At 34.6% G+C, this 25,016-nt stretch overlaps 1 protein-coding gene across 2 annotated transcripts; it reads right to left on the bottom strand.

The window, feature by feature from the left end:
* Positions 1-124: 124 nt before the first annotated feature.
* On the bottom strand, positions 125-25,016 carry LOC115983859 (vesicle-fusing ATPase-like). Of its 2 annotated transcripts, none has more exons than XM_031106695.1 (24): positions 24,590-25,016; positions 15,427-15,461; positions 10,800-10,966; positions 5,038-5,133; positions 4,883-4,955; positions 4,727-4,777; positions 4,441-4,569; positions 4,207-4,364; positions 4,017-4,125; positions 3,848-3,947; positions 3,705-3,760; positions 3,559-3,621; positions 3,332-3,414; positions 3,137-3,270; positions 2,675-2,852; positions 2,252-2,389; positions 2,107-2,167; positions 1,949-2,008; positions 1,712-1,770; positions 1,532-1,616; positions 1,323-1,445; positions 1,124-1,183; positions 939-1,027; positions 125-817 (listed from the first exon to the last, which is right to left on the bottom strand). In XM_031106695.1, exons 1-24 carry the CDS (start codon positions 24,735-24,737, stop codon positions 568-570), a joined length of 2,505 nt encoding a protein of 834 aa, XP_030962555.1. In that variant the 5' UTR covers positions 24,738-25,016; the 3' UTR covers positions 125-567. The 2 variants fall into 2 exon arrangements, with proteins under 2 accessions (XP_030962555.1, XP_030962554.1); XM_031106694.1 differs by having other exon boundaries at positions 2,675-2,882; positions 24,590-25,014.

Raw genomic sequence — 25,016 nt, 5'->3', positions numbered from 1 at the left:
AAAATAGTAGCCTACATTCACATAAAATGACAATGCCAGTCCACAAAAAATAAGTGGTAAAATACAACCGGGGGGTGGGGGTTCAATTTTTTGTAGAGTTTATAATCCAGAAAGTGCGTGAGAATTATAAATATAAAAACATCAGAGTATCCTTCAATGCATAATAACACCAAGAGCGTGCAAACAAGCAGTATAAGAAACACGCATCTACAAGATGATAAGCAGTACGTGATGAGAAAAGATAAACATGTCAAAATACATGACAAAATATTGATACACACCCAAAATGGAAATACATGCCCAGAAATAATAATACATGTCTGGAAGTACTGAAAATATACTGCAAAGAAAACGAACTGCCAAGAGGAAGATCACTTCTAGGGAACATTAGGCAACCCAGGGATCCCTGTTCAATCTCCTCTCTGAACTGGACCTTTGCATCCATATCTAAAAATGTAGGCACCTCCGGGGCGCCCCTCGTAATGTGAAGAAGAGGGCTGACTCGGAAGCATAGGTGGCTGGGCATGAGTGGTAGCAGCCTCAGGAGGGATCCCTTGATAAGAACTCCTAATTAACGTCCCTAGTAGGTAATTCAATCTGGAACTGGAGGTTAAAAATCTGAGAATGGAGCTTAAAAATCTGAGAATGGAGCTCCCTTGTCTGCTGCTCATGAAGGTGAGAAAGTTGAGAAATCCTGGAATCAAGCTCAGACTGCCAATAAGTTTCTCTCTCTGTCACTCGAGCCTGTGCCTGGGTCAACTCAGTCTGTACTCTGGCTAATTCGGCTTGTGCTTGAGCTAACTTTCCATCGCTCATACTAGAAATAATTGGTTGTATATACTAGTTATATGATATCATGCAAGATTGTATGGTATCAACTTGCTAAATTCTGTTAGTGTTGATATTTTAAAAAGAGAAATTCCAATGTGTTTACTTACTTGATGCAACGCAAATACTCCAAAAGGTCCCCCCCAGCGATCCCATTGCGCATAAGATCAATCAACAAATGCAATTCTTTGAGGGAAATCTGTAATAAAAGATTAAAGAATAATGGAACATTATCAAGTAGTGGTAAGTTAACTAATGTAGTACACTAGAAGATAATTCATTATAAGCTACTAACTTTCTTCGACACTGCTGCTTTAATTACTTCCTTATTGCAAATATTTGAGCGTTGTAGGATCTGAAAAAATGACATGTAGAAGCTAACGATAAATTATACAATAATGAGAATATTGAAATCAAATTTTAAATAATTATGTATAACATAGTTGTTTCTTGACATCGTGTGAACTCACATGATGGTGATTGTAAAAACCTACCTTTATAAAATCATCACCTTTCAATGGTGGAATTTCTACTTGGAAGACAAAAAGCTCAGAGATTCCGATTTGCTCCAATATATCCTTTTCACTTGTGGTTCCTAACACAAGAACTTTTATCCCCTAAATATGAAATAGAGAAAGATTAAAATTAAGTTAAACTTCCTATTCAAATACAAAATATATTTCTAGCTAATAAGAGGTGATACCTTTGTATCATGCTTTCTAAGTAGACCCTTTAAGGTTTCGGAAAATTCTTTTAGATATTGTCCAACCTCGGTATATCCAACCAATCTAACATTAACAATTGACTTAGGTAAGCAAATGATGGTAGTAGGGGTAAGAAATTGATAGCAAAGTATCAGAAAGTTTCAAATATATAAAATCACCTCTCAATATCATCAAGGATGATAAGGCTTGAATCGAATTTCAAAGAATCCTCAAAAATCTTTTAGCACTCGCAAACAACAAGATTTGTTAGAGGAGGCAACTAAATGTTTGTTAATCTAGATCAATAAATCTTCCTAATCAAAATTTATTCTATCGAATTGTAGAAATGGTATAAAAAGAAAATAAAACACAAAAAACATATGATTATCTTCGACTAGATATTGATAGTAACAGACCTCCACAAGTTTCTGGGATTTTTCTTTTTCAGAGAAATCAATCATTGATTCTGGTTGAACCTGCATTTGCAAATAAATCGAGATGAATGAAATTATAACATTGTGGTTACATTAATGAAATATTATGTTCATGTTTGCGCATATATCAATAGACATACCATATCCACATGTTTAAAATATTGTTTTTGGACAATGTGTGCAGCCAAAGTTGTTTTTCCACTGTTGAAAATGATAAAACACATAAAATTAGGAATATACTTGTAAATAAAAAATTTATTTATTATTTATTACAAAGATAATTACCACCCGTTTGGTCCTGCCAAAAGGCAGGTAAAAAAGTGATGGGATTTACAACACAAAAGTTGATTTGCAATTTGATCAACTCTTTTGAAAGCTGTGAAAACAGGATCAACATGGGAGATGTCCAAGAGGGCATTTACCCTGCAACATTTGTTCAAGTAAGAAAAAGAACCATCAGATTTTTGTCCTCATTACGAGTACTCAAATTTAAAGGACTAAAGCAAACTCTTGCCAGTTTATTCTACTTTACAAAGAACAAATCTTAATAATCAAATTGTATCATAAAAGAAATGCAAAAAAGAGGAAGCAACTACATTTCCCAGGAATTAATACTTGACAGAGGTTGCATGTCACAATTGTAAAATATCCTTGGCTATATCCTAATTCGAACATGTATAAATAATAATATTAACAAAAGTGATCCACCTGTGATTGTCTAGTTTGTCAACAATTGCTGAGTTTTTGGTTGCATGTCGCTCTTCAATTCCATCCTTGAAATCATTTCGACTTACTTTGATCCTTTCTTTATCAATTGGCCCAAGAGTGCTTTCCATGGTTCGATAAATAGCATTTGACAACGCAAATCTTGCGAGACCAGCAAGGTCTGCTCCAGTCCAATTTGGAGTCAAACGAGCTGCTCTTGTGCAGATTACATCAACACATATAATCGCAGCCACAAAAAGAAAAACATTGCAAAACAAGTCACAGATTCTAGCAAGTATCTTCAATGCCATAAAGAAAGCAAGACATAAACATATACGCAATTAATTTCAATTAGCATATTGGATTTGAAAACCACAATAATTAAAACTATTAACACATGCAAATATATACAAACTGTTAGCCATTTACAATATTATAAAGAATGAAGCGAGATAGACAATTTACCTATCTCTTCAAGGTTAATGGCTGGCTCAAGTAAAGAGGTTTCTACTAAACTTTGGGTGTGAATCTTCAGTATCTCAAGACGCCCTCTTTCATCAGGAACGCCTACCTCAAGAAGAAGCTCCAATCGGCCCGGTCTATAATTGGAACATAGGTAAGCGGGTGCAACAAAGAAAGAGAGAGGAAGAGAGGAAATACCTCAAGAGAGCTCTATCTATAAGGTCCAACCGATTTGTTGTTCCAATAATGAAGATGTTGTTCATACTAGAAAAACCATCAATCTGAAACACAACTTATGAGTTCCATATTGGACAGACATTTAAAAATAAATAAATAAATAAATAAGAAAATCCTCAAAATTCTTCTATTGGTTCAATCAATTTCATATGATATGTTTCTAAATATAATGAATAGTATTCACTCACCATTGTCAGTAATTGACTCACAATGCCATCCTGCACTTCTGAGTGGGTGGATTGACCTCTTCTCTACATAAAACAATGCAATTCCTAACATTAAATCAAGTTATGTCAAACCAACAAATGAATGGTTAAATTCTTAATTCTTTTACCCTTGCTATTGAATCAAATTCATCAATGACGATTATATGGAGAGGACTTTCATCTCCTGAAAAAGAAAGGGAAAAGAGATGATAGTTAATATTCTGACATAATGTAATGTGAACTTAACTCGAATGTATTATATATTCTTTACCATAAAGCCCGTGGTCTCTTATTGCTTCAGAGAAAAGTCTTCTCACATTTTGCTCGCTCTCACCCACCCACCTGACTAATAGCTCAGGACCTTTTACAACCTGCAACACGTCACATTATAGTGGCTATATTTTAACCTATGTTTGTATGTGGGACAGGGTAAGAGAGACCTTTAGTTTCACTCCACCCAATAGGTCAACAAGTTTTCTCATAAGTAGGGTCTTTCCCGTCCCAGGTGGACCGTGTAATACCATTCCTTTTACATGGCTGATGTTTAAGCTGAGAATGAAATTCCCATTTAGATTCATTAGATAGCTACTGGAAAGTTCAATCAAGGCATAAAAGCTACTAGTATGTTACCTTTTGCAAAGTACTGGGTCAAGAAATCTACTGGCAAAAGCTTTTTGAATTATGGACCGAAATGTCGGTCCTATGCCACCAATGCCCAGTGACACTAACATCTTCTCAATATTTTCCATCTGAATTTCTTTGTCAAACACTTTAGGAGGCCTGATAACCTAAAAGATGGAGAGATTTTTATTTGTAATTACTACTTATAAGAGATTATAAAAAAATCCAAGTTATTATACTTACAATATTTGTTTTGCTGGTTATTCTGCCCACTTCATTATAGCATTGATTAGCCTGTCCCAGCAATCTTATGCGAGTAATTTTAAAATAAGCGTCGATTTGAAATGACACATTCTGGCCATTATTCATTATCTAAGAGAGAAAATAACAAATGAGCGAATAATATGTGCCATATGAGATCGGGATTTAAATGAAAAAATAAAAAAATAACAAACAAACAAATAACAAACATAAGATAAGTCTCACATTAGCATCACGCATGCAACATTTTAGGTAGAGACACACATACTTGTTTCTTAAACCTCTTGCTCAGTTCAAGCTGCAATGCAGTGTATTCAAGCTACAAATTATAAAAATCTTGTTAGCACTATATATGGACATATAAATATAATATAATATAATTTTTTTTCGTTAAAAAAAAAAAAAAAAAAAAAAAATCTAATACCTTAACACTCTTGTTCAATTTATAAACTACCACCTCCAGTTCTTCCATGTCTAGTTCATTTTTGGGCTCAAATCTAGAAAGGAAACATTCATCAGAAGGTAATATGAAGAATTAAAATTGATATATTTACACGCGGAAGAGAAAATGATACTCACAATTTGACATTCACGAACTCTCCCACTGATATATTGGCAAACTTGCGTTGCATTTCATCCAAGGCTATTATCCCCTCTTTCAGAGTATTGTCCTCTGTATTATCTTATTAAGGAATGAACTTATACTCCATATGTTCTTAATATGATAACCCATCCAATTTTTTTGTTTTTTCCTAGGGCACCAAAGGTAATGAAATGAGGCTCGGAAGGGAAGGTAACAGGATATTGTAGAAGAATACGAGCAATGGCAGAGGAAAAGATCAGCTGATCATGACGAGCTGGATCATGATAGTTCTTAATAAATGAGATGGATCATGTGAGACAGAAAGTCAATAGAGTGACCTTTTAGAAGAGAAATGGAAACGAGCACAAAGCTCAATGGTGGTGTTATAGTAAGACATCGGAGTGAGAATGTAGGTCATGATCATTGTAAGGACCAAATTTGGGTTCCTAGCTCAACACGTGGATGGACTTAGGCCCAATAAGCCCAAAACAAAGAATTTGTAGAAAATGGGTTAGAAAACTAGGCTTGAGTTGATCGAACAACGAGTTAGATAAGTTTGATGACAAAAAGATGAAAATAGACAATTGTAATATGAAGAAAAAACATCCTCGGCGAAGTCCGAGGACCCTAGTTCTTATGTATAGCTCCTAGGTAATGTTGCAAGTTTGATTGCAGATTGATACACTGTTCAAGTATCACTTCTACATTAATGCGGTCAGGAAGTTAGCTGCAGTGCATTTAATGCGGAGGTAACAACTTTATTTTAGAGCTCCTCCTTATCTGATATCTTCACAATGCTTGTCTGCTCCAACTTACTTTTCAGGTTGTCACCCTTACTGTCAAACCATCTTCCAGGACCTTTGCTTGGTCTGGCCGAGGACGTTTTCATCTTCGGCACACTCTCTAGAGCTATTACAACCAAATCCTACCTTTCTATTTTTCAAAAGTCTTGTCTAACAAAGGCCTCTTCTCCTTGGGCGAGTCCTTGACCTCGGCTTGGGCCACAGGCCTAACATACGGGTAGATAATAAACTTCAGGGCCTAAGGACCCTACAATCATGTTGAGGAGAAGTGCATCCCTTGCAAAGTCATAAGTGACAATGTCCAACAAATCAACCAAGAAGCTTTAAAGCTCAAGAGCATCACGAGAAGGACCGATGATGATGGGGGAAGAAGGGTAATCTGGGTTCTTAACCCTAGGAATGTGAAGCAACTCATGGAGGAAATTTGAAGTTACATAGATCCTAATGCCTCTAACACGTGTCTCAAACATGGGGACACAAGTTTCAAAGGCACCAATGTTAGAGTAAAACTCAGACAAGGATGGTGAGGCACATTACAAAACCAAGGCAAAGAGATTCTCAACCACTGGAATGGAAGGTTGTAGGAATGGTAGTAGGAGTGAGATCACCCAAAAGAATTTGACGCTCAGTGTGAGGCTGACATTTCTAAAAGTTTTCAATAAAGATCTCAAGGTATCACTAGTTAGGAAACCTAAACTTTAATGGCCTGTTTGGATGGAGGGCGGAAGGAGGGAGAGTGGAGGAGTAGAGTAGAGTTGGCTAAAAATAAGCTAATTTTGTACTAAATTTACTCTACTCTACTCTACTTCCCCTCGCTCTCTCTCAATTCAAACAGACCATAAAGGTACAGAGGAAAAGGTAGTGGAGGAGAGAGAAATGGGGTTATGACAAGGAGTGGCTTCCTTGGGACCCATGGAAAATAGGATTCTCTTTAGAAACACAGGAACCAAGAAACAACACAACAGGGATCGCAATTAAAGTGAAATCCACAAACAATTTGTTAGCATGTGATTCTACATGTTTCCAAACCCCATAAACAAACATCCATCCAACACTACAACACTCAATGCAATTTCAACACACAAAGACTAGAAATTGAAATCAATATACCCCAAATGTCACAATGCATGATATACAATGAAAATTTATGAAAACTCCCAATGAAATTTGTACAAAATCAACACAAAATAAAAATACCAAAAATGAAACCCTAGGTCTAAAATGCAATGCATGACACAAATGCATGATTATAAATGAATTAGAGTGACTTACCAAAGATTTGGGAGTGACAGAGGACCAAAATGAGAGAAGAGGGCTTAATTTGGTGGTTTGGATCGAGAGGAGTTATAAATAGTCCAAATAGAGAAAATTTGAAATAAACTGCGAACTACCCTAAGTATTTATAATACCCACGATTAGATAGATCCAGGAACTATCAAAAAGGTATTGAGAGGCAGTCTCAATAGATCGACTAGGTGTCAGGAAGGAATCAGAGACATGATAATGGGGTTAAAGTGGCTTAATGGATCGGATAGGGATCATGGTAGAGTTGAGAAGTCTCGATAAATAGAATGGGGTATTGAGTAGCTACCAAAGAGACAGAAAGGGGCCTAAATCTACTTGATGGATTGATGAAGGAAGGCTCGTTAGGTTGAGAAGGTAATAAGGAGGTATCGTGATGTCTTGAAAAAGCAATGTAATGCAGCATTCAATATGAAGCACATGTAATACACAAACATAACCCTCATCAAAATGAGTTAAAAACAAGATAGAATCCATGCAATTTATCTCGAACACAAATCAAGCATACACAGCTAAACCATCTATCCAAGTTTATTTTGAAATTAAGTCCATACAGTTTAGCATGCTTAACTAGTACATGTATCACTTAAGATAGCGAACCACACAACTACTAGTTAGGTATTAAGAGTATTAAGGAGTATGCATTTAGTGTGTGAAAACATTTGCAAGTAAGCATATGTGATACAAGATGTAAAGTAAACTAGTGAGAGAGACATACACACTCACATCTTAGTCATAATGGTTTGAAACAAATTATCACCTTTGAGATACATCCTATAATTTCCACATCAGCTAAACCATATGCAAACTTTGACCAAAGTGTATATAGAATTTGATGCTATTTAGCTCAAAGAACATTCATATTTGAATATATGAGCATAAAAAAAAAAAAAAAAAAAGAATAAGCCCTTTATTAATTTTTATTATACATCATTTTTCTTGATATGTAGTGCTTCACCTTTTATTTAGCATGGCTTTTATCATTTGCATGGAGGTGTTTCTTTAGATTGACGGATTTTAGCAGTGAGGTGGTTATTACGCCTTTCTCTTAGGATTTTTAATCATTCCCATCAAAACAAGTGACATAGATTTAGAGTATTCATGATAATCTCATAGTCTACAGTCACATAAAGAACCAATATATGGCTCATGATGCTCAGTTATGCATAAAGATGTTCATCTAAATTGCAAAAGGTACACAAACATGAATCAATGTTCATTGGGCAACCAAATGTACACATGTACCAGCACACACAGTTTTTTGTATTTTTTAATTTTTAACTAATTTTTTTTTTCCCTTTTGAATTTCAGAAAGTAAAGAAAAAATGCAAAAACTGAAAAAGAAAAGAACTAAACGCTACTAAAATAAGCTAGACTGACACAAACAAGAAAAAAAACAAAAAAACAAAACAAAAACAAAAGTAGCAAACACCAAATAAAATATTACACACGTCTTTCATAAAATGAATACACGAGAACACACAAAATGAAGACATGCAAGGATAAGGTCCGAAAAGAGACAGAGAGAATTGTAACACGAATGTAGAATGAAAGCCTTAAGCAACAATACCCTTCGCCACCCACTCAATCTTAATGGCAAGCTGTGTGGTTGAAGAGGTCTTCTTCTTTCAAGATTAGCGTTGAAAAGGTTTGGGGGAATTCATGTTCCCTTGGAACTGAGATAGAAGGCTCAAGGCCTTAATCAGCTCACCAAGCAAAGGCATCGAGTCTTGTGCCTTAGTCTGAAATCTATTGTTTGGCACACCATTCTTCTTTTGGCTAGCAATCCATTTGAAATAATTGGGACGGGCGTGTCTAGTTGCAACACAGTGGTAGCATAAATGAGATCTCTTAGGCTAAGAGTTCTTCTTGGGACGAGGATGAGGATTAGTCTTGGGAGAACTTCCAAGATCAGATCTGCCCTTACCAACCTTAGGTATTTCATCTTCGGTTTTGGTCTTCTCAGATTGTTGAACAAATCTCCACGAGGACCATTAGGCTTATAAGCGATGGGAGTAGAGGAATTAGAACTATTATACCCTAATCTAGCTTTAGCAGAATTGGACTTCTGAACACTTAACATTTCATCAAACTTAGAGCTAGAAATTCTCTCTGATTGGGACCAAGCATGACTAAGTTCAGCTTCTAGGGTTTCAACCTTGTCTACTAAACTATTATTCTTAAATCTAAGGTTCCTATGGTGTGATTTACCGCATCAATCTTGGTAGATCAACTTCACTAAGCTTCTTTAGGGTTAACCTATATAGCTTCTCATGTCCTTAGCTTCCTCAATAGCATTGGTCTTATCATGGAATCGCTCAAGGGGAGACCTAAGAATTTTCCTAACAATCTTAGGTTCTTCTATTATCATTCCTTTTAATCTATAGACAAAATTCACTATACATTTAATTTTAACATAGAACTCATCAAAAGTCTCATCCTCTCCCATCCTAATTTCCTCAAAACTAGAAGTGTGCATTTGTAGTTTAGAGGCTTTCACGGCCTTGGTTCCCTCATAACTGGTCTCTAAGATGGTCCAAGCTTCCTTGGCCATAGTTGAGCAGTAGATGTTTTCTTAAATTCCTCTAGGGAAACACCACTAAAAATCGTATTCAAGGCTCTACTGTTGTAGTTTGCTACCTTGTTTTTCTTATCATCCCATGTAGATGGTTCACCATCAGGCTTCTTCCATCCTATTTCTACAGAAAACTAAACATTTTCATCCAAATATTTTAAAGCATAATTAGTACCATCAAAATATGGTGGAATACCAAGTAATTGACCATAATCCATGACAAACAAGGGTCAATGATCACATTGAAGAGATTAAAACCTAATTAGAGTGTGTCTACTATAATAACCAATTCCCAAGTTGATTAATTAGTCCAATTACATGCAAGATTCAATTAAGGCACAACCAAATCACAAATCAAGAGTTAAGTGCAATGGAAATTAAATTTGAAATAGGCGATATGATCATGATGGGAAATTTTTTTCGCACGGATGATTATTTAGATCAACACTCCTAAAGAATCCACTAACAAGAATTGAGGTTACAAGTACAAGGAATCTTACCCTATCCCAAAGTATCTACCTACGGTAGAACCTACTGATCTATATAACATCTCAGATTCAATCTAATTGGACTACTTCTAGAAGAATATTTCTTCTTTTCACAAATCTCCTATTTGTGTCTAATTCTCACAGCAATCAATAATTGATGCAGATTGGTGCAAAGTCCTTCACAGCAATACACTTTGATGAACCGGTAGCAACTTGGTGTACAAAACCCTAGGTGCACAGGTCACAATAGCTTCATAACTACATGCTCCTCTTTGTCGTTTATGATGACAGCTGAAAAGATTAGCTTTTATATGCCCTGGAACCCTAGTGCAAAAATCCTAAGACAGTCCAAGTCATCATGGGCTAGAACAATCGTTTCTATTATGAAATCTCATAGCTCAATAGATTGAGAGGTATCAAGCTAGGATCAAGTTTTTATTAAGTCTCAATAGATTGACAAGTTTTGAGTGACCTATTTCAGCAACTTTTCTTGAGCAATCTCATGAGCTCATACAAACTCCTAGTTAATAGCATTAGAATGCAAAAGAATGATTTTAAAAAGGTAATTGATTAATTGAAGTATAGGATATCGAATCTGTACAACCAACTTGTCATTCACCACAACATGATAGTTTTTCTTGAACGTTTTAGACCATCTGCTTTGGAGTTGCTTGTTGATCATGAGTTTCTCAATTTGTTCCACCTTCATGTAAGCCAAATTTGTAAATTTTGTATCATTTGAAGTAATACCAGAGACCTGTAACATCAAAGTTGGAGTTGACATAAAACTTTCCTTTAGGCTCTTGATTCAAGAAATGTATGCTTGAAATGACAAGTGAGAGGTTAACGTAAAAGAGAAGATCAAATATTCTTGAAAAATCAAGAGAAAAGTTGAGAGGTTTGTGCACTGCACAAGGGTTTTGGTATGGGGTGTATGCAAAAGCACTGATGGAACTAGTCATCATTTGGCAAAATCCCTCATTTCCTTAGCTCCAAAAACACATCTATCGCTTCCTTAGCATGCCACCTTTGGGACACCTTTGCAAAGATCACCTACGATTGCTTCCAAGAAACTCTCACAATTTTTCTCAAACACCTCATGAGCATTTCTAAACTCTCCCACTTTACAATACAAGTTAATGAACCCACTCTCATAGTACTTATGGTAGTCCAACCCAACCCTTATGGCAACGAAATGAAGTTGCACAACTATATAAAATAATGGGGTGTTTAACAATGGGGCAATACCCCATTGATTTTTCTCGAACACAGTGCTTTGTTAGGTGCATCTAGTCTAATGTATGATCGTTTAATTTTTTTTCCAATGAAAGAGCATAGAGTGCAATTGTAGGAGATTGGTTTGGATAATATGCGCAAAAGTTTGATTCGGTTCCAATAAGTTTAGCACAATTTGACAATTGGGCTGCTATAGTTTTTGGTAGAGAATCTGGGGGATCTTGGTTTGTTGGAAATTGAGCATTGACTTGGGTGTCAAAAGGTGTTGTTGCCTTTTTCCCTATATTTTTCATCATGGCTTTGAGAGATTTTTATTTGGTTCTCTTCTTGCACATTCAATGGCTGTGAAATAAGCCTCGCGCGTCACACTCTGAATAGCCTCAACGGCTTTAACAAAGCTTTGAGGAGAGGGTGGCTGAGGTCAAAGAAGCTACTCTTCTCCAGGGCTACACAACGCATCGCTTATCTAGTTTTTAGAAAACAGAATTGAGACTAAAGTTAAATTGAATAAGGGGAAATTACACTTGACTCCCTAAATTATACTCCATTTTACATTTATTTCCCTAATTATGAGAATGCACACTTACCCCCTTTAAATTATTAACCGCGTAACATTTCCCCCTCCTAAACTCTAAGAGTGCACACTTACCCCTTAACTATTGTCCATGTAATACTTTGGATCCCATCACATGGATAATAGTTTATGGAAATAAGTGTGTATTCTCATTATTTAGGGTTAAGTGTAGAAATGGTATAGTTTAAGGGGTAAAGTGTACATTCTCATAATTTATGGGATAAGTGTAATTTCTCTTAAATAAATGCAAAAAATAAATAAAAATAATAACAATGAAGTGTAAAGCTGTGATATGTAAGAAGTTTATTTTTTATTTTTAGAATCATGATATGTAAAAGTGAAATTGAAGAATATACACACAAAAAATATATGGAATTATGAAAATTTGAATTAGCGTTCTTAACTTCTTATAAACTTCTTGATGATTAACCAGGCTACCCCCAAACATTAGTTAGTTCTTAGAATGTTTTTAGATGTAGGAGAAGAAAGGGGAGTAGAGGAAAAGAGATGAGGAGACTTTAATGAACCAGATTTGATTGTTTTCTTAAGGCTAAAATGCAAAATTGACCCTCTAACTTTTTTCAGATTTCATTTCAGTCCTCTAACTTTGTTTTTGTTCATTTCAGTCCTCTAAGTTTCAGATTTATTCAATTAAGGCCTTTTCGTTAACTTTTTTGTTAAATATTTTTTTTTTTAAAAATATAGAAAATATTTTTCAATCATTAATTGAATTTTTTTAATTAAAAAAATTTGAAGAAAAATTTATAAAATTGAAAAATTAACCACAACATATAACAAAAGTTGATGAAAAAACCTTAATTGAATAAACTTGAAAATTAGAGGACTGAAATGAACAAAAGCAAAGTTAAAGTACTGAAATGAAATCTGAAGAAACTTAAAGGGTCAGTTTTGCATTTTACCCTTTTCTTAAAGGGGAAAAGGAGGTTGGAGGGGATTTGGATGAGTATCTTACTCCCTAAATCCCTCACCCCTTTTTTTTTTTCTAAGGACACATAATTTTCCAAATTTGGGGAATTCGGAAAGGGATGGGAGGTATTCCCCTTATTTTAGAAGAAATTAAAGTATTGATTTTCCCATATGATGTTAATTTATATTTATTTTTTTAAAGCTAGAAAAATTATCATATTTGTCAATTTATATGTCTATTCCCATACCTTCCCATCTCTATACTTAATTTTAAAATATCCAAATAAAGGGAAGGATTATCTATTTTCTTTCTCCCACTTAATTTTTAAAACATTCAAACACTAGGAAAGGGTAATCATTCTCTTCCCCTATTCTCTCATTCCCACTCAATCTTCAATGACGTAGTTGCAATATATGAAATAATCTACCCAAAAAAAATAAATTGATCAAGCATCAAGAGTGTGTTTAGCTTTTGCTTATTTGCTAAAAGATTTTTATTTTTATCTCAGTTTTTTTTTTTGGTAAATAATATAACTCTTTTTAAAAGAAATAAGCTACCTTTTATCTTTTTGTCACACATTTAATATATATACCACATATTTAATATAAAAGTTACCAAAAACTAAATATTTTGATAAACACCATGCAATAAGCTACCAAAAATAAGTTGGCGTCAAACAGATACTTGACTAATTCTTTACAGCGAGTATAACTTTCATACCTATTTTTTTTTGAATGGTGTAAACTAAGTAGCATCATGTCCAACAAAATCACTGCGAAGAATCTTATGCTATGAATCTTATGATCAAATTGATTTTTTTAATAAATATTGGGATAATTACACTCTATTCCCTTGAGATTTGAGGAAATGACACTCCATCCTAAACTTGAAAAAGGAAAATATTTTCACCCCTTGACATCCGATTGACCAAACTTTGTTAAATTAATATTATGAGCAAGTTTTCAAAAATATCTTATTTCATTATTAAAATTGATTGTTTTAAATTTTTAATTAAAGTGTATTTTAAAAAAGTGTGAATTTTGCTTATAATTTTTTTCTCTTTTTTCAATGGGTTATGGAGCAATTTGTTGTTGCAAATATTTTGGTACTTCATAAATTTTGCATTTTTATTCTAAATTTATCAATTTTATTTTACTAACCATGGTTAAACTTTTGTAAAGAAATTCTAACAAAAATTTAGAATATTTCATTATTAATCAATCATCAATATATATATATATATATATATAAGCGTAGACCTCATGTAGGAGAGCATGGGGTTCTGTAAAAACTATGATTGTTTTGGGTCTTTGGGTGTTTAGTGTGAGACAGCCATAACTGTATTATTTTTTTATAAAAGAAAAATAATTTTAAAAAAATAAATAAAAAATAAAATTTAAAAAAAAAAAAAAAACCTTCTAATTGATTATGATGATATTAGTTGTTTTTTTTTTTATTATGTTTTAAAACTTATAATTGTATAAGTTCCTTTGTAGTTTTTACTGCTATTTAGTGCAATATCGATATACGCCATGACAATAAAAGTAAAAGTCAATGATAATTTTAGAGTGTTTTGTGCTATATTTTTTTTAATTAAAATTTTTTTTAATGTGGAAGCCTTCCTAAAGGCATTAAATCCTGATAAATGGAATTGTTTTTAACCATTTTTTCTTTATTTGATCACATTCTCTATATATATGCCAATACTTACAAATAATTTCCTTTTGTTGAAATAATGAAATAAGTGTTTGAGATTTGGGGCTCGGTATTTGGTTGTGAAAATTGAGTAGTTGAGAAAGTGTTTTGGACGTTTCTCGAATTTTTTTAATTTTAAGATATGAAAGTATTTTATGCTTTGAATTTAAATTTATAAATACCAAATTTCAAAATCATTTAACCAATTTTAAAAAAAAAAAAAAAGTCTACAAATAATATAATATGTTAGTCTTCTACAAATGTCAAAAAACTTGATTGTTCCAACCTCAAAAATTTAGATTAGTAGAGCAATTCCACTCAATATTTGGAAACTAATTCTATGACATTTTTTTATATTTATAAAATATGAATTAAGAAAATTGAGTTTCGAACCATTCAACAATATTTTGATGAAACATAAATATTATACAGCAAAATGAGTATTATAAATAGGTCTTAAAAATATAAAAAATATTTTAAATGAATTTGCAAAGTGTCCGCACATTGCGTAGGAAATTATCTAGCATAAACAAAAAGGGGGAGAGTGTTAATTTCTTCAAACCTTAAGGAAGGAAAGTGTTTTTTTTCTTAAGATTTGAGATGGAGTGTCATTCCCCCAAACCTCAAGTGAAGGGAGTGTAATTATCCTATAAATATTTATAGTTGTCACTAAAAGCTAAATATTACTGCTTGCCTACTGTATTAATTCTCAACCTATTGGAAACCTTCCCTACCCTCCCTCTTCTCTAACTTATTATACTATCATGAAAAAAAAATATCTTACCTTTACAGATATCGCCGATGAATCAATTGGTGCACCTGTCAAGAAACGAAAAGAATCATGGTCAAATTGAATATAAGCAAGTATAATTACAAAGAAGGAAAAAAAAAACACCTTCTTGGTCCCGTTATTTAGGGCTATTTCCAATTCTTTAATTATTTTAAAGGGAAAGAACTAAGAAGCACTTTCTCCCTTTTATCTATAGGGTAGTTCATAATTCTCATTTAAACTATAAAATAGAGTAATGTCCCTCCTTAACTATAAAAAATGAACAAATATCTCCTACTCTATTAACACATGACAAAACAAATTTATTCCTGTAACATTTCACAACAAAATTACTAAAATACATTTGAGAGAGAAAGTGTAAATGACAAAATTAATTCAAACATTTTTATTAATAGAAGAAAAAATTTACTTAATTTATTTACAAAATATTTGATTAATGTAAAAACTATATAATGTAAATGTAAGTTATAATTTGTTTTTGTTTTTTGTTTTTCTGGTGCTTAATTAGTTTTAATTTAATTTTGAAGCCCTTAGTAGAGTTAGTATAATCATTGTTACATCTGAGGTTCCTTATAAATTAAGTTGAGCATACATACATGTTTCAAATAAGTTAATACAATAAATTAAAATAATAGATAGGGAAATAAATAAATTAGTCATTAATATATGAAGTTAAAGATTAATCAAATTATAAGATATTCCAAAAAGGCTATTGAATACTTAAAAGAAAATTTTAAATTTAAATTAACTTAAAAGTACTAAGAAGATGATCATATACTCGCAAGTTTTTAAATATTTTATAAATGCCTTGATATTTCTAAGATGTTGTACGTTTTTATTTCAAATTAACTAAAAATATTAATGTTTGTTATTAGTATTATTCTTTTTAATCTTAGATTTCATGTCAAACTATCAAAGGGTTAGTTGATTGTCAATAACCTTAAAAAGTATATTATATTTTAAAAGAATTGATTATGATGTTGAAGTTGAAGTTATAACATATCATGTTCAGATTTTTTTTTTCCCTGACTACATTAGTAAAGTTAAAAGTTATTTTTAATAAAAAAAATTTTAGTTTAAAATTGTGAAATTTTAAATTTTGAATTACGAATATTAATATTCATTTGTAATTCCCCCTCTAACTATTGCGTCAGTTGCAATTTCTCTTTAGTGGCATTTTAGTAATTTCGTCATGAAATATTTAATATTCCAATAATCAGAGGATTTTGTCATCTGTTAATAGAGTAGGGGTATTTGCTCATTTTCATTAGTTAAGGGAGAACATTGCTCAATTTTATAGTTTAGGAAGAAATTGTGAACTAGCTAGCGCATAGGTAAAAGGAGGGAAAGTGTTTTTTCTTTTTTTTCTTTCTTTCTTTTTTAAAAATATTTCCAGTTTCCTATATTCTCTTGCTAACTAAATAGATTTAAATTTAATAAGGATTTAATATAATACCCATAATTTATACCCTCCAATCCAAGCATGTCATTTTAGCATTTCACAAATGATTGAATAGAGAGTGCTAAACACAATCATTTATTGTCAACACCTTTTTTTTTGGGGGTTTGGCTTACTTCTAGTACTTTTTTAACTGAAATCTCTTTTTTTTAATGAGAAACTGCCACATTACGCACTAACTAAATAAAAAGTAGATATTAAAACTTAGTACCATTTGCCATTGTATATTTAAAATAACAGGAGATATGTAGTTAGTGTTAACAATATAAAGTAAGTGAAAAAGACTGAATAGTCTGTATATTGATGTATGTGTAATAATGTACAATAGAGAGTTTTATATAGGCTAGGTATGTGTGCAGTACAAGTAATAGGAGTAAACTATAAGTACAGTATACTGGACTAAGCCCAATGGGCTAAACTAGTCTAAGGTATACACTAACATCCCCCCTCAAACTCGAGGTGGCAAGGAGGAAGCCAACTGGAGTTTGGATATAAGATCTCGAAGACGACCAAGCAGGTGAGTCTTGGTGAAGATATCAGCAGGCTGGTCAGCAGAGGAGATGGAGAACAACTTGAGATTTCCTTTCTTGAGATGCTGGCAAGTGATGTGGCAGTCGATCTTAATGTGCTTGGTGCGTTCATGCAAGACATCATTATGAGCAATATAGATAGCACTACGATTGTCACAATAAAGAGGAGTGGCAGTAGGCTGTGGAACATCCATGTCAACCAAGAGCCAACGAAGCAAGTGGTGTCGGCAAGAGCACGATACTCAGCCTCAATACTAGAACGGGAAACCACATCCTGCTTCTTACTACGCCATGAGACAAGAGAAGTACCTAACAGGAAACAAAAACCTATGAGAGAGCCTCAATTAGTTAGATCACCTATCCAGTCAACATCTGAATAAGCATGAAGCTCGAGAGAAGATCGAGAGGAGTAATGTAGACCATGATAAAGTGTGCCTTTGACATATTGGAGAATCCGAAGAACAGCAACATAATGGACAGAACAAGAGGCATCCATGAACTTACTAACCATACTCACAGCATGTGAAATATTCAGATGAGTAACAATGAGATAGATCAAATTGTCAACCAATTGACGATAACGAGTAGCATCGGATATAGGTTCATCATCCAAGGGTTTGAGCTTTGCATTGTATTCTAAAGGAGTGGAAACAGTTTTGTTGTCGGTGATACCGACTTTGGAGAGAAGATCAAAAACATATTTAACCTGGAAAAGATAATATCCATCAGAGGATAAGGTAACCTCAAGCCCAAGAAAATAGTTGAGAATACCAAAATCTTTCATCTCAAAATGATGACTCAGGAAGTGCTGAAGAAAGCAGATACCTGCAAAATCATCTCCAATAATAATCATATCATCAACATAAAGAAGAATAAGAGTGATACCAGCAGAGGATCTTCGGACAAAAAGAGTAGTGTCATGAGGACTCGAAGTGAAACTCTGCTAAGCAACAACTGAGCTAAACTTTTCAAACCAAGCTCAAGGAGCTTGCTTGAGGCCATAAAGAGCACGGCGAAGGCGGCAAACTTGACTGCCTAAGTGTGGATAGCTAGGGGGTGGTTGCATGTACACTTCTTCATGGAGGTCTCCATTGAGGAAAGCATTCTTCACATCCATTTGATAAAGAGGCCAACGGCAAACAGCAGCCATAGCAATGAGACATCTGACAAATGTAAGGCGAGTAACAGGAGCAAATATTTCCTCATAGTCAATACCATACTCCTGAGTAAAACCCTTGGCAACTAAGCGAGCCTTGTATCGTTCAACAAATCCATCAGCCTTGGTCTTGATCTTGTAAAACCACCTACAACCTACTACAGACTGACCAGAAGGCAAATCAACCATATCCCAAGTGTGATTCTTATGAATGGCATCTAGTTTTTCGTTCATAACTTGCTGCCAAAGAGGGTCAGTATGGGCCTCACGATAGGTGTGAGGTTCATAGAGGGTGGCAAGAGCAAAAGAGCGGTGATAATAAGTGAGATAAGAGGGAGGAATGCTTACCCGAGTGGAACGACGAAGTTCAGGACCAACAGGAGACTCAGGAAAGGGTGGTGCCACAGAATCCAAAACAGACGGGTCATATGCTGGGGACAAAACCAGAGATGAGTTGTCTGGAGAGGCAGCCGATGTTGAAGAATCCTCTACAAGTTCAGGATAGAGAGGGAGGAAAAGATCAGTAAAAATGGGAGACTCTGAGGAAGAAGATGCAGGAAACTGCTGAAAACTTGTGAAAGAACGATGTTCCCAAAACTCAACATGACGGGAGACACGAAAGCGATGAGAAATGGAATCATAGCAGCGAAACCCCTTTTGAAACACACCATAACTAAGGAAACAACAGAGACGAGTACGAGGCTAGAGTTTTGTTCGTTTATGAGGAGGAAGAGAGACAAAGCAAGCACAACCAAAAACCCGAAAAGAGTAGTAAGGAGTTTGACCATAGAGAAACTCAAATGGTGATTTGTTGTATGTAGTTGGTGAAGGAATACGATTAATGGTGTACACAGCAGTGAGTGCGGCCTTACCCCAAAAGTGCTTAGGAAGAGAGGCAAAAATGAGAAGGGTGCGGACAACATTAAGAATGTGACGATGTTTTCGTTCTGTACGACCATTTTGTTGAGAGTTGTAGGGACAAGACCGCTGAAGAAAGGTACTATGACTGACTAAAAATGATAGAAAAGATTTATCATTATATTCTTGAGCATTATCTGATTGAAAGACTTTAACGGTACAATTGAACTGTGTTTCAATCATTTTATGAAATGTTTGGTAAATAAACACAAGTTCAGACCTATGGTGAAGCAGATAAATCCAAGTATATCAAGAAAAATCATCTACAAATATGATAAAATATTGACATCCCCCCTCAGTGGGAACAGGTGCAGGACCCTAAATATCAGAATGTATAAGATAAAAAGGGGCAGAAGAAAAGGAGTCACTTTTATTAAAGGGCAATTTTGTTTGTTTGCCAAAATGACAGGAAGTACAATCAAATTTTTGAAACTAAACTGACCCTAAATAACCTTGAGAAGCTAACAACTAAAGATGAGATAAGGATGGATGAGCAGAAGAGCATGCCATAGATCAGGTGAGGAGGTAGCAGTGGTAACAGCTGCAGAAACAACTTGTGAAGGAATCTTCAAGTCATGAACCTCAAACACGCGACCAACCTTACGGCCTGTCCCAAGCACTTAACCCGTCCGGGGATCCTGCACATCCACAGCATGATTAATAAATAGAAGATTTACGCCTAATTCACAAAGTTGACCAATAGAAAGCAAATTGAGGGATAACTTTAGAATATGAAAAGTGTCACTAAGGGATAAACAAGGAGAAGAGATTGTTCATTTATGACTAACAGGCATATGAGTTCCATCAGCAGTGTAAATGGTGATTGAATGTTCTAAGGATACCTTATCAGAAAATTGGGATTCATCAGGAGTCATATGGTTACAACATGCAGTATTAAAAAACAAAGGTTGGTTACCAAGGTGACAGAAAGGGCAGTGGAAGTGCAGGATAAAACCTGTTGAACAACTGTCTCAATATCAGCTGTAGTAAGTGAAAAAGCCAAAGATGAACCTGTAGGAATCGATGGATCTGAAGGACACACAGCAACTGCCCGAGTAAGAAAAGCTTTATTTTGCTCTTACACAAATTTTTGCAGTTTGCGACAAACAGGGATGTCATGGCCTTTGACACGACAAAACTCGCAACGAGTACCTTTGGAAGACTAAAAGTTGGGACGCCCAAAATTTATTCATGGAGGAGCAGTAAATGTAGCAATGGGAGGTTGTGGAGAGGGTGTAGCCAATACATGATCAGATGATGACATGTGATGAGTAGGTTGACGGTTCTCCTCAGAAATGAGCTCTTTAACTGCAGCATCAAGAGAAGGAATAGGAGACCAGTTAAGCAGAGAAGCCCTAGTAGGCTCAAAATCCTCACGTAAACCCATCATGAAGTGCATAAATTTACGGCGATCCTAATATTTGACAAAGAGCTCAATGTCCTTAGAATACACCAGTGGATGATCTGCAGCAGAGAGTTGTTCCCACATAGTATAAGTTTGAGAATAAAAATCAGAAATAGACTGACATGTCTCTTGGTGCATTTGATAAAGTTTTGATTCAATGTGGAACTCCAAGCTTGAATCATTAGTGCAATTATAGCGATCGGCCATAAATTTCCAAGCAGCCTCGACAGTCTCAAGATGAGGAAGAAGATTATGAATAGAGGGAATAGAGGTATTGATAAACCAAGACAAAATCTTACTTTGAATACTCTCTCATTCCTCTAGGCATTCTTCATAATCATCCACTGTAACAACAGTCTTGGATGCATCTTTAACAGCTATAGCTTTGGACTTAGGGTTTGGTACTGGCTTAGGAATAAAACCAGTCACATATCTCCACAGTTTACGATCCTTAAGAAAGACAGTCATATTTTGAGACTACGCATGATAGCTAGTAGGACCATCCAACATAATAGTGATAGGACGTATGATATCTCGTTTAGTTTGTTGAGCCATAATGAATAAAATGACCAAAAAGTGAGATTTAAAGACCTCAAATGCAGAAATGGAGCTCAAAATCGGAATCTACGCGAATAACTGAGCAAGACAGGTCCTATTGAAAAATTTTGACTTTGGTCAAGGTCAAAGTCAACGGTCAACAGTCTAGTCAAAGTCAACGGCTCGGTCAACGGCTCAGGGTGCTGACGTGTGCTGACATCACTCTAGGGCTGACGTGGCAGGACGCAATACGAGGCTGGCGCGTGGGAGCACATGAGGCGCGTAACGGCAATGATATTGGCGGGTGAGGCGCGTGTAAGCACGTGGTGGCTCATGGTGGTGCATGACGGAACATGGTGGCACGTAGAGCACATGCTCGTGAGGCAAAAACTTCGGACGCGTGGTGGCGCGTGTGAGGTGGTTTCTGGCCGTTCTTGGTTGGATATTTCTCGGGATTGGCTGTTCTGTCACTCTACGCCTTTGTTTTAGCAGTTGGATGAGCAGAACGATAAGATCCAAGAGTTGCAGGGACTGTGGGCGTGACGGCAGTGACTCGCTTCTAACAGTGACTACTAGATGAAGGCGAGGGCAGCAGAAGAACGTCGGAGATGTCCACAGGAACCAGAAAGTCAGAGAAATGGCTCTAATACCATGTTAACAATATAAAGTAAGTGAATAAGATTGAATAATCTGTATATTAATATGTATGTAATAATGTACGATAGAGAACCTTATATAAGCTAGGTATGTGTGCAATACAAGTAGTAGGAGTAAACTACAAGTACAGTATATTGGGCTAAGCCCAATAGGCTAAACTAGTCTAAACTATACACTAACTGTTAGAAAAGTACTAGAGTTAAGTCAAACCCCTTTTTCATGTTTGGTAGACTGTAATAGACACTGTAATGTAATAATTATTCCTACGATTTAGCTATTCAATAATTTGGTTATATTTTTATTACAGGGAATCGTCATTTCTTATGAATAGTTATTATTTAAAATAAGGAATAACTATTCCTCTCTAAAATGGTTGTAATAGCTATTTTTTAGTAGATGTAATAATTTCTAATATTAATATATTTCCAAATAAATAAACTTTCTATATCCACCTAACAATTATGGAAATAAAAAAATAAAAAATAAAAAAACTCATCTCTCAAAAATTTAAAATATATTATTTTCTAAGAAATATAATTGTATGAATGAGATATTTCTTAAAATAAATCATATGTTTTATTCTAATGTTACAACTCACAATCAAACTAATGAATAAGTTTAGTTATTCCATTACAACACATTTTATTCCCAGTAATAAAGATTACTATTCCTATTGTAATTCACATTCAATATACCAAACATACCATAAGTTTCTCCTTCTCTCTGTAACAAATGCCCTCTTATCGAAACAACAAAACCTCCATGGCCAACCAATAGCTAGCATGCACCCCAAACATCACTTGCGATCCCCAAATTTAATCCTATCTTTCTTTTTATCACAGTCTCTCTAGATCATCCTACTTTTCCAACCCATACTACTACTTTTGTCCTTGTGTGCATATTGGGTATATGAGTTTTAGGGTAACCCTTCTTTTGGATTTTATGTTTTTTAAAAGAAGTTTTCTTTTGTGGTTATTATTATTATCTGTGAAGGGTTTGGGTAGCTTGAGAGATTTGGGTCTGTGAGGATGGATACACGACAAGATTTGGGTGGTTTGAACTTTAATGGTGGTCACTTGTGGAGGTTATATGGAATTTGTGGTGGCTTCTTGAGTTTGGTCAAGGTTGAGAATAGATTGAAGGGTGTCATGAGCTTTTTGTGTTTTTGTGCATGAATCAGTGTGTGAGTTGTGCATATGTGTGTTTGCTAGCGTATAAATGCAGCGATATAGATGAAATGTAAAAGGGGTTTTGGGGTGAGCCACAGCGGATGATGGTGATGGCTAGCGTCAACCATTGTGGTTGGCCATGGAGGCTGGTTTAGTCAGAGAGAGGGAGGGGGGGAGGGGGGCGGGTATTGCTGAGACATGAATATTTGTGGCAAATTCTATTGCTTAGTTTGTTATAATATGATGTGGCGCCCTAAGATTGGATGGTGTAAAATCCCTAAATTTACATCCAATTAGTATAGAAAATGCACTCAATTCATTTACTCCCTTATAATCAACTTTTCGTACTCAAAAAAAAAAAAAAAAAAAAAAAAAAACTTTTCGTAGATCCAGCAATCTGATACGTGCATCTGTATGGAACATGTACTAGGTTCAAATGTGGGGAATGTTGTCCAATTTGAATTTTGGTAGGAGTTTTTATTCAAGTTGTTAAAAGAGTCTTTTATTTTTAATATAAGGATATCTTATCTGTTATTGTTATTTCAATTCTATACAATTGGAGTTGAGTTTGTGTATGTTGGGTTAGCGAAAATAGTTTAGTGGAGCCGTGGAGGAACCAAAAAGAGTATTAGTTTCTGATTCTCTGGTCTAAGCAAGATCAGATTGAGGATGGTGACGTCATAATAATTATTTATTAATATAAATAGAAAAAATTGAAGTTTGTGGTCGAACAGGGTTGTGGACCTGTGGTGAGGTCCAGCTCGTTAAGAAAGGTCCTTTTTTTTTTTTTTTTTTCCCTTTTTCTCAAAAGGATTTTAACTACATAAAGGCTAAAAGCTCCAAAAACATATAAAGTTATATATTTATATATAATAATAAAAAATAAGAAATTGCCATATAGAAATTATAGAATAAAAATAAAGGAATTTATCGATTTGCCTTTAATTTTCTACTCCATTATGATTTCGTTTTTGTTCACAAAAGGTTTTTTTTTCTATTATTTTTCGATTATTTTTTTAAGAAGAATTTACAAAAGGGTTTCAGTTGCATAAAACACCAAAAACATAGCTTTCAAAAAAAAAAAAAAAAAAACACCAAAAACATAGATTAAAAAAAAAAAAAATTATGTTATTCTTTTTAAGGATGGCCACAAGTTGCTACGTTTTAATCCGAATTGGATCCAAAATTCATTATTGTGGCCATCAGCTATTTACCAAAGTGCTTCGTTCATCTGTAAATATTTATTTTTCGTTCCCAAAATTGTATAGGTATTACAATCAAACAGGTTAACACTGATGAACGCACAAAGAAAGAGAGAGAAAGGACCTGAGGAGCCATAGAAAGTGGGATCAGTGCGAAAATTTCGCATGGGCTGGAAATCGTGGAATCGAGGTTCTTCGTACTGAGACCCCTCGCCGTACGCAGGCTCCAGCAACGAGGGCACTGGGATTGGTATTTCTTCGTGTATCACCATTTTTGATTTTCTTGGAATTCTAATTTTAGATTTCCCGGAAACTCTGAAATCACTTCCACTAACAAAGTCACAGTCACAGAGAACCACCAAACAGATCCAAATACCGCTGCGTCCTCGATCCTATGGTTCAAAGCTTCGATTACCGCATTCTGGAACTGTACTGTACAGATAGAAAAAGAAGAAATTTGCAAATGAGAAACTGTGGTACTTTCTCACAAAGAAGACTCTCTATCTGGGAAGTCTTTCTTTATTTCTATTTTAATGGAAGTCTTTTTTTAT

This window comes from Quercus lobata, chromosome 4 (assembly GCF_001633185.2).
Source record: "Quercus lobata isolate SW786 chromosome 4, ValleyOak3.0 Primary Assembly, whole genome shotgun sequence".
Classification (NCBI taxonomy): domain Eukaryota; kingdom Viridiplantae; phylum Streptophyta; class Magnoliopsida; order Fagales; family Fagaceae; genus Quercus; species Quercus lobata.
Note: the sequence above shows the minus strand (reverse complement) of the source record. Positions and strands in the feature narration are given on the sequence as shown.

What these genes read in the sequence shown, in the direction of transcription:
- LOC115983859 (XM_031106694.1), bottom strand. Translation starts at nt 24,737, where the DNA reads ATGGTGATACACGAAGAAATACCAATCCCAGTGCCCTCGTTGCTGGAG. An exon ending in AATTGAACAAGAGTGTTAAG is followed by an intron (nt 4,778 to 4,882) that starts GTATTAGATTTT and finishes TATAATTTGTAG; the next exon opens with CTTGAATACACTGCATTGCA. An exon ending in ATCCTTGATGATATTGAGAG is followed by an intron (nt 1,617 to 1,711) that starts GTGATTTTATAT and finishes TGTTAATGTTAG; the next exon opens with ATTGGTTGGATATACCGAGG.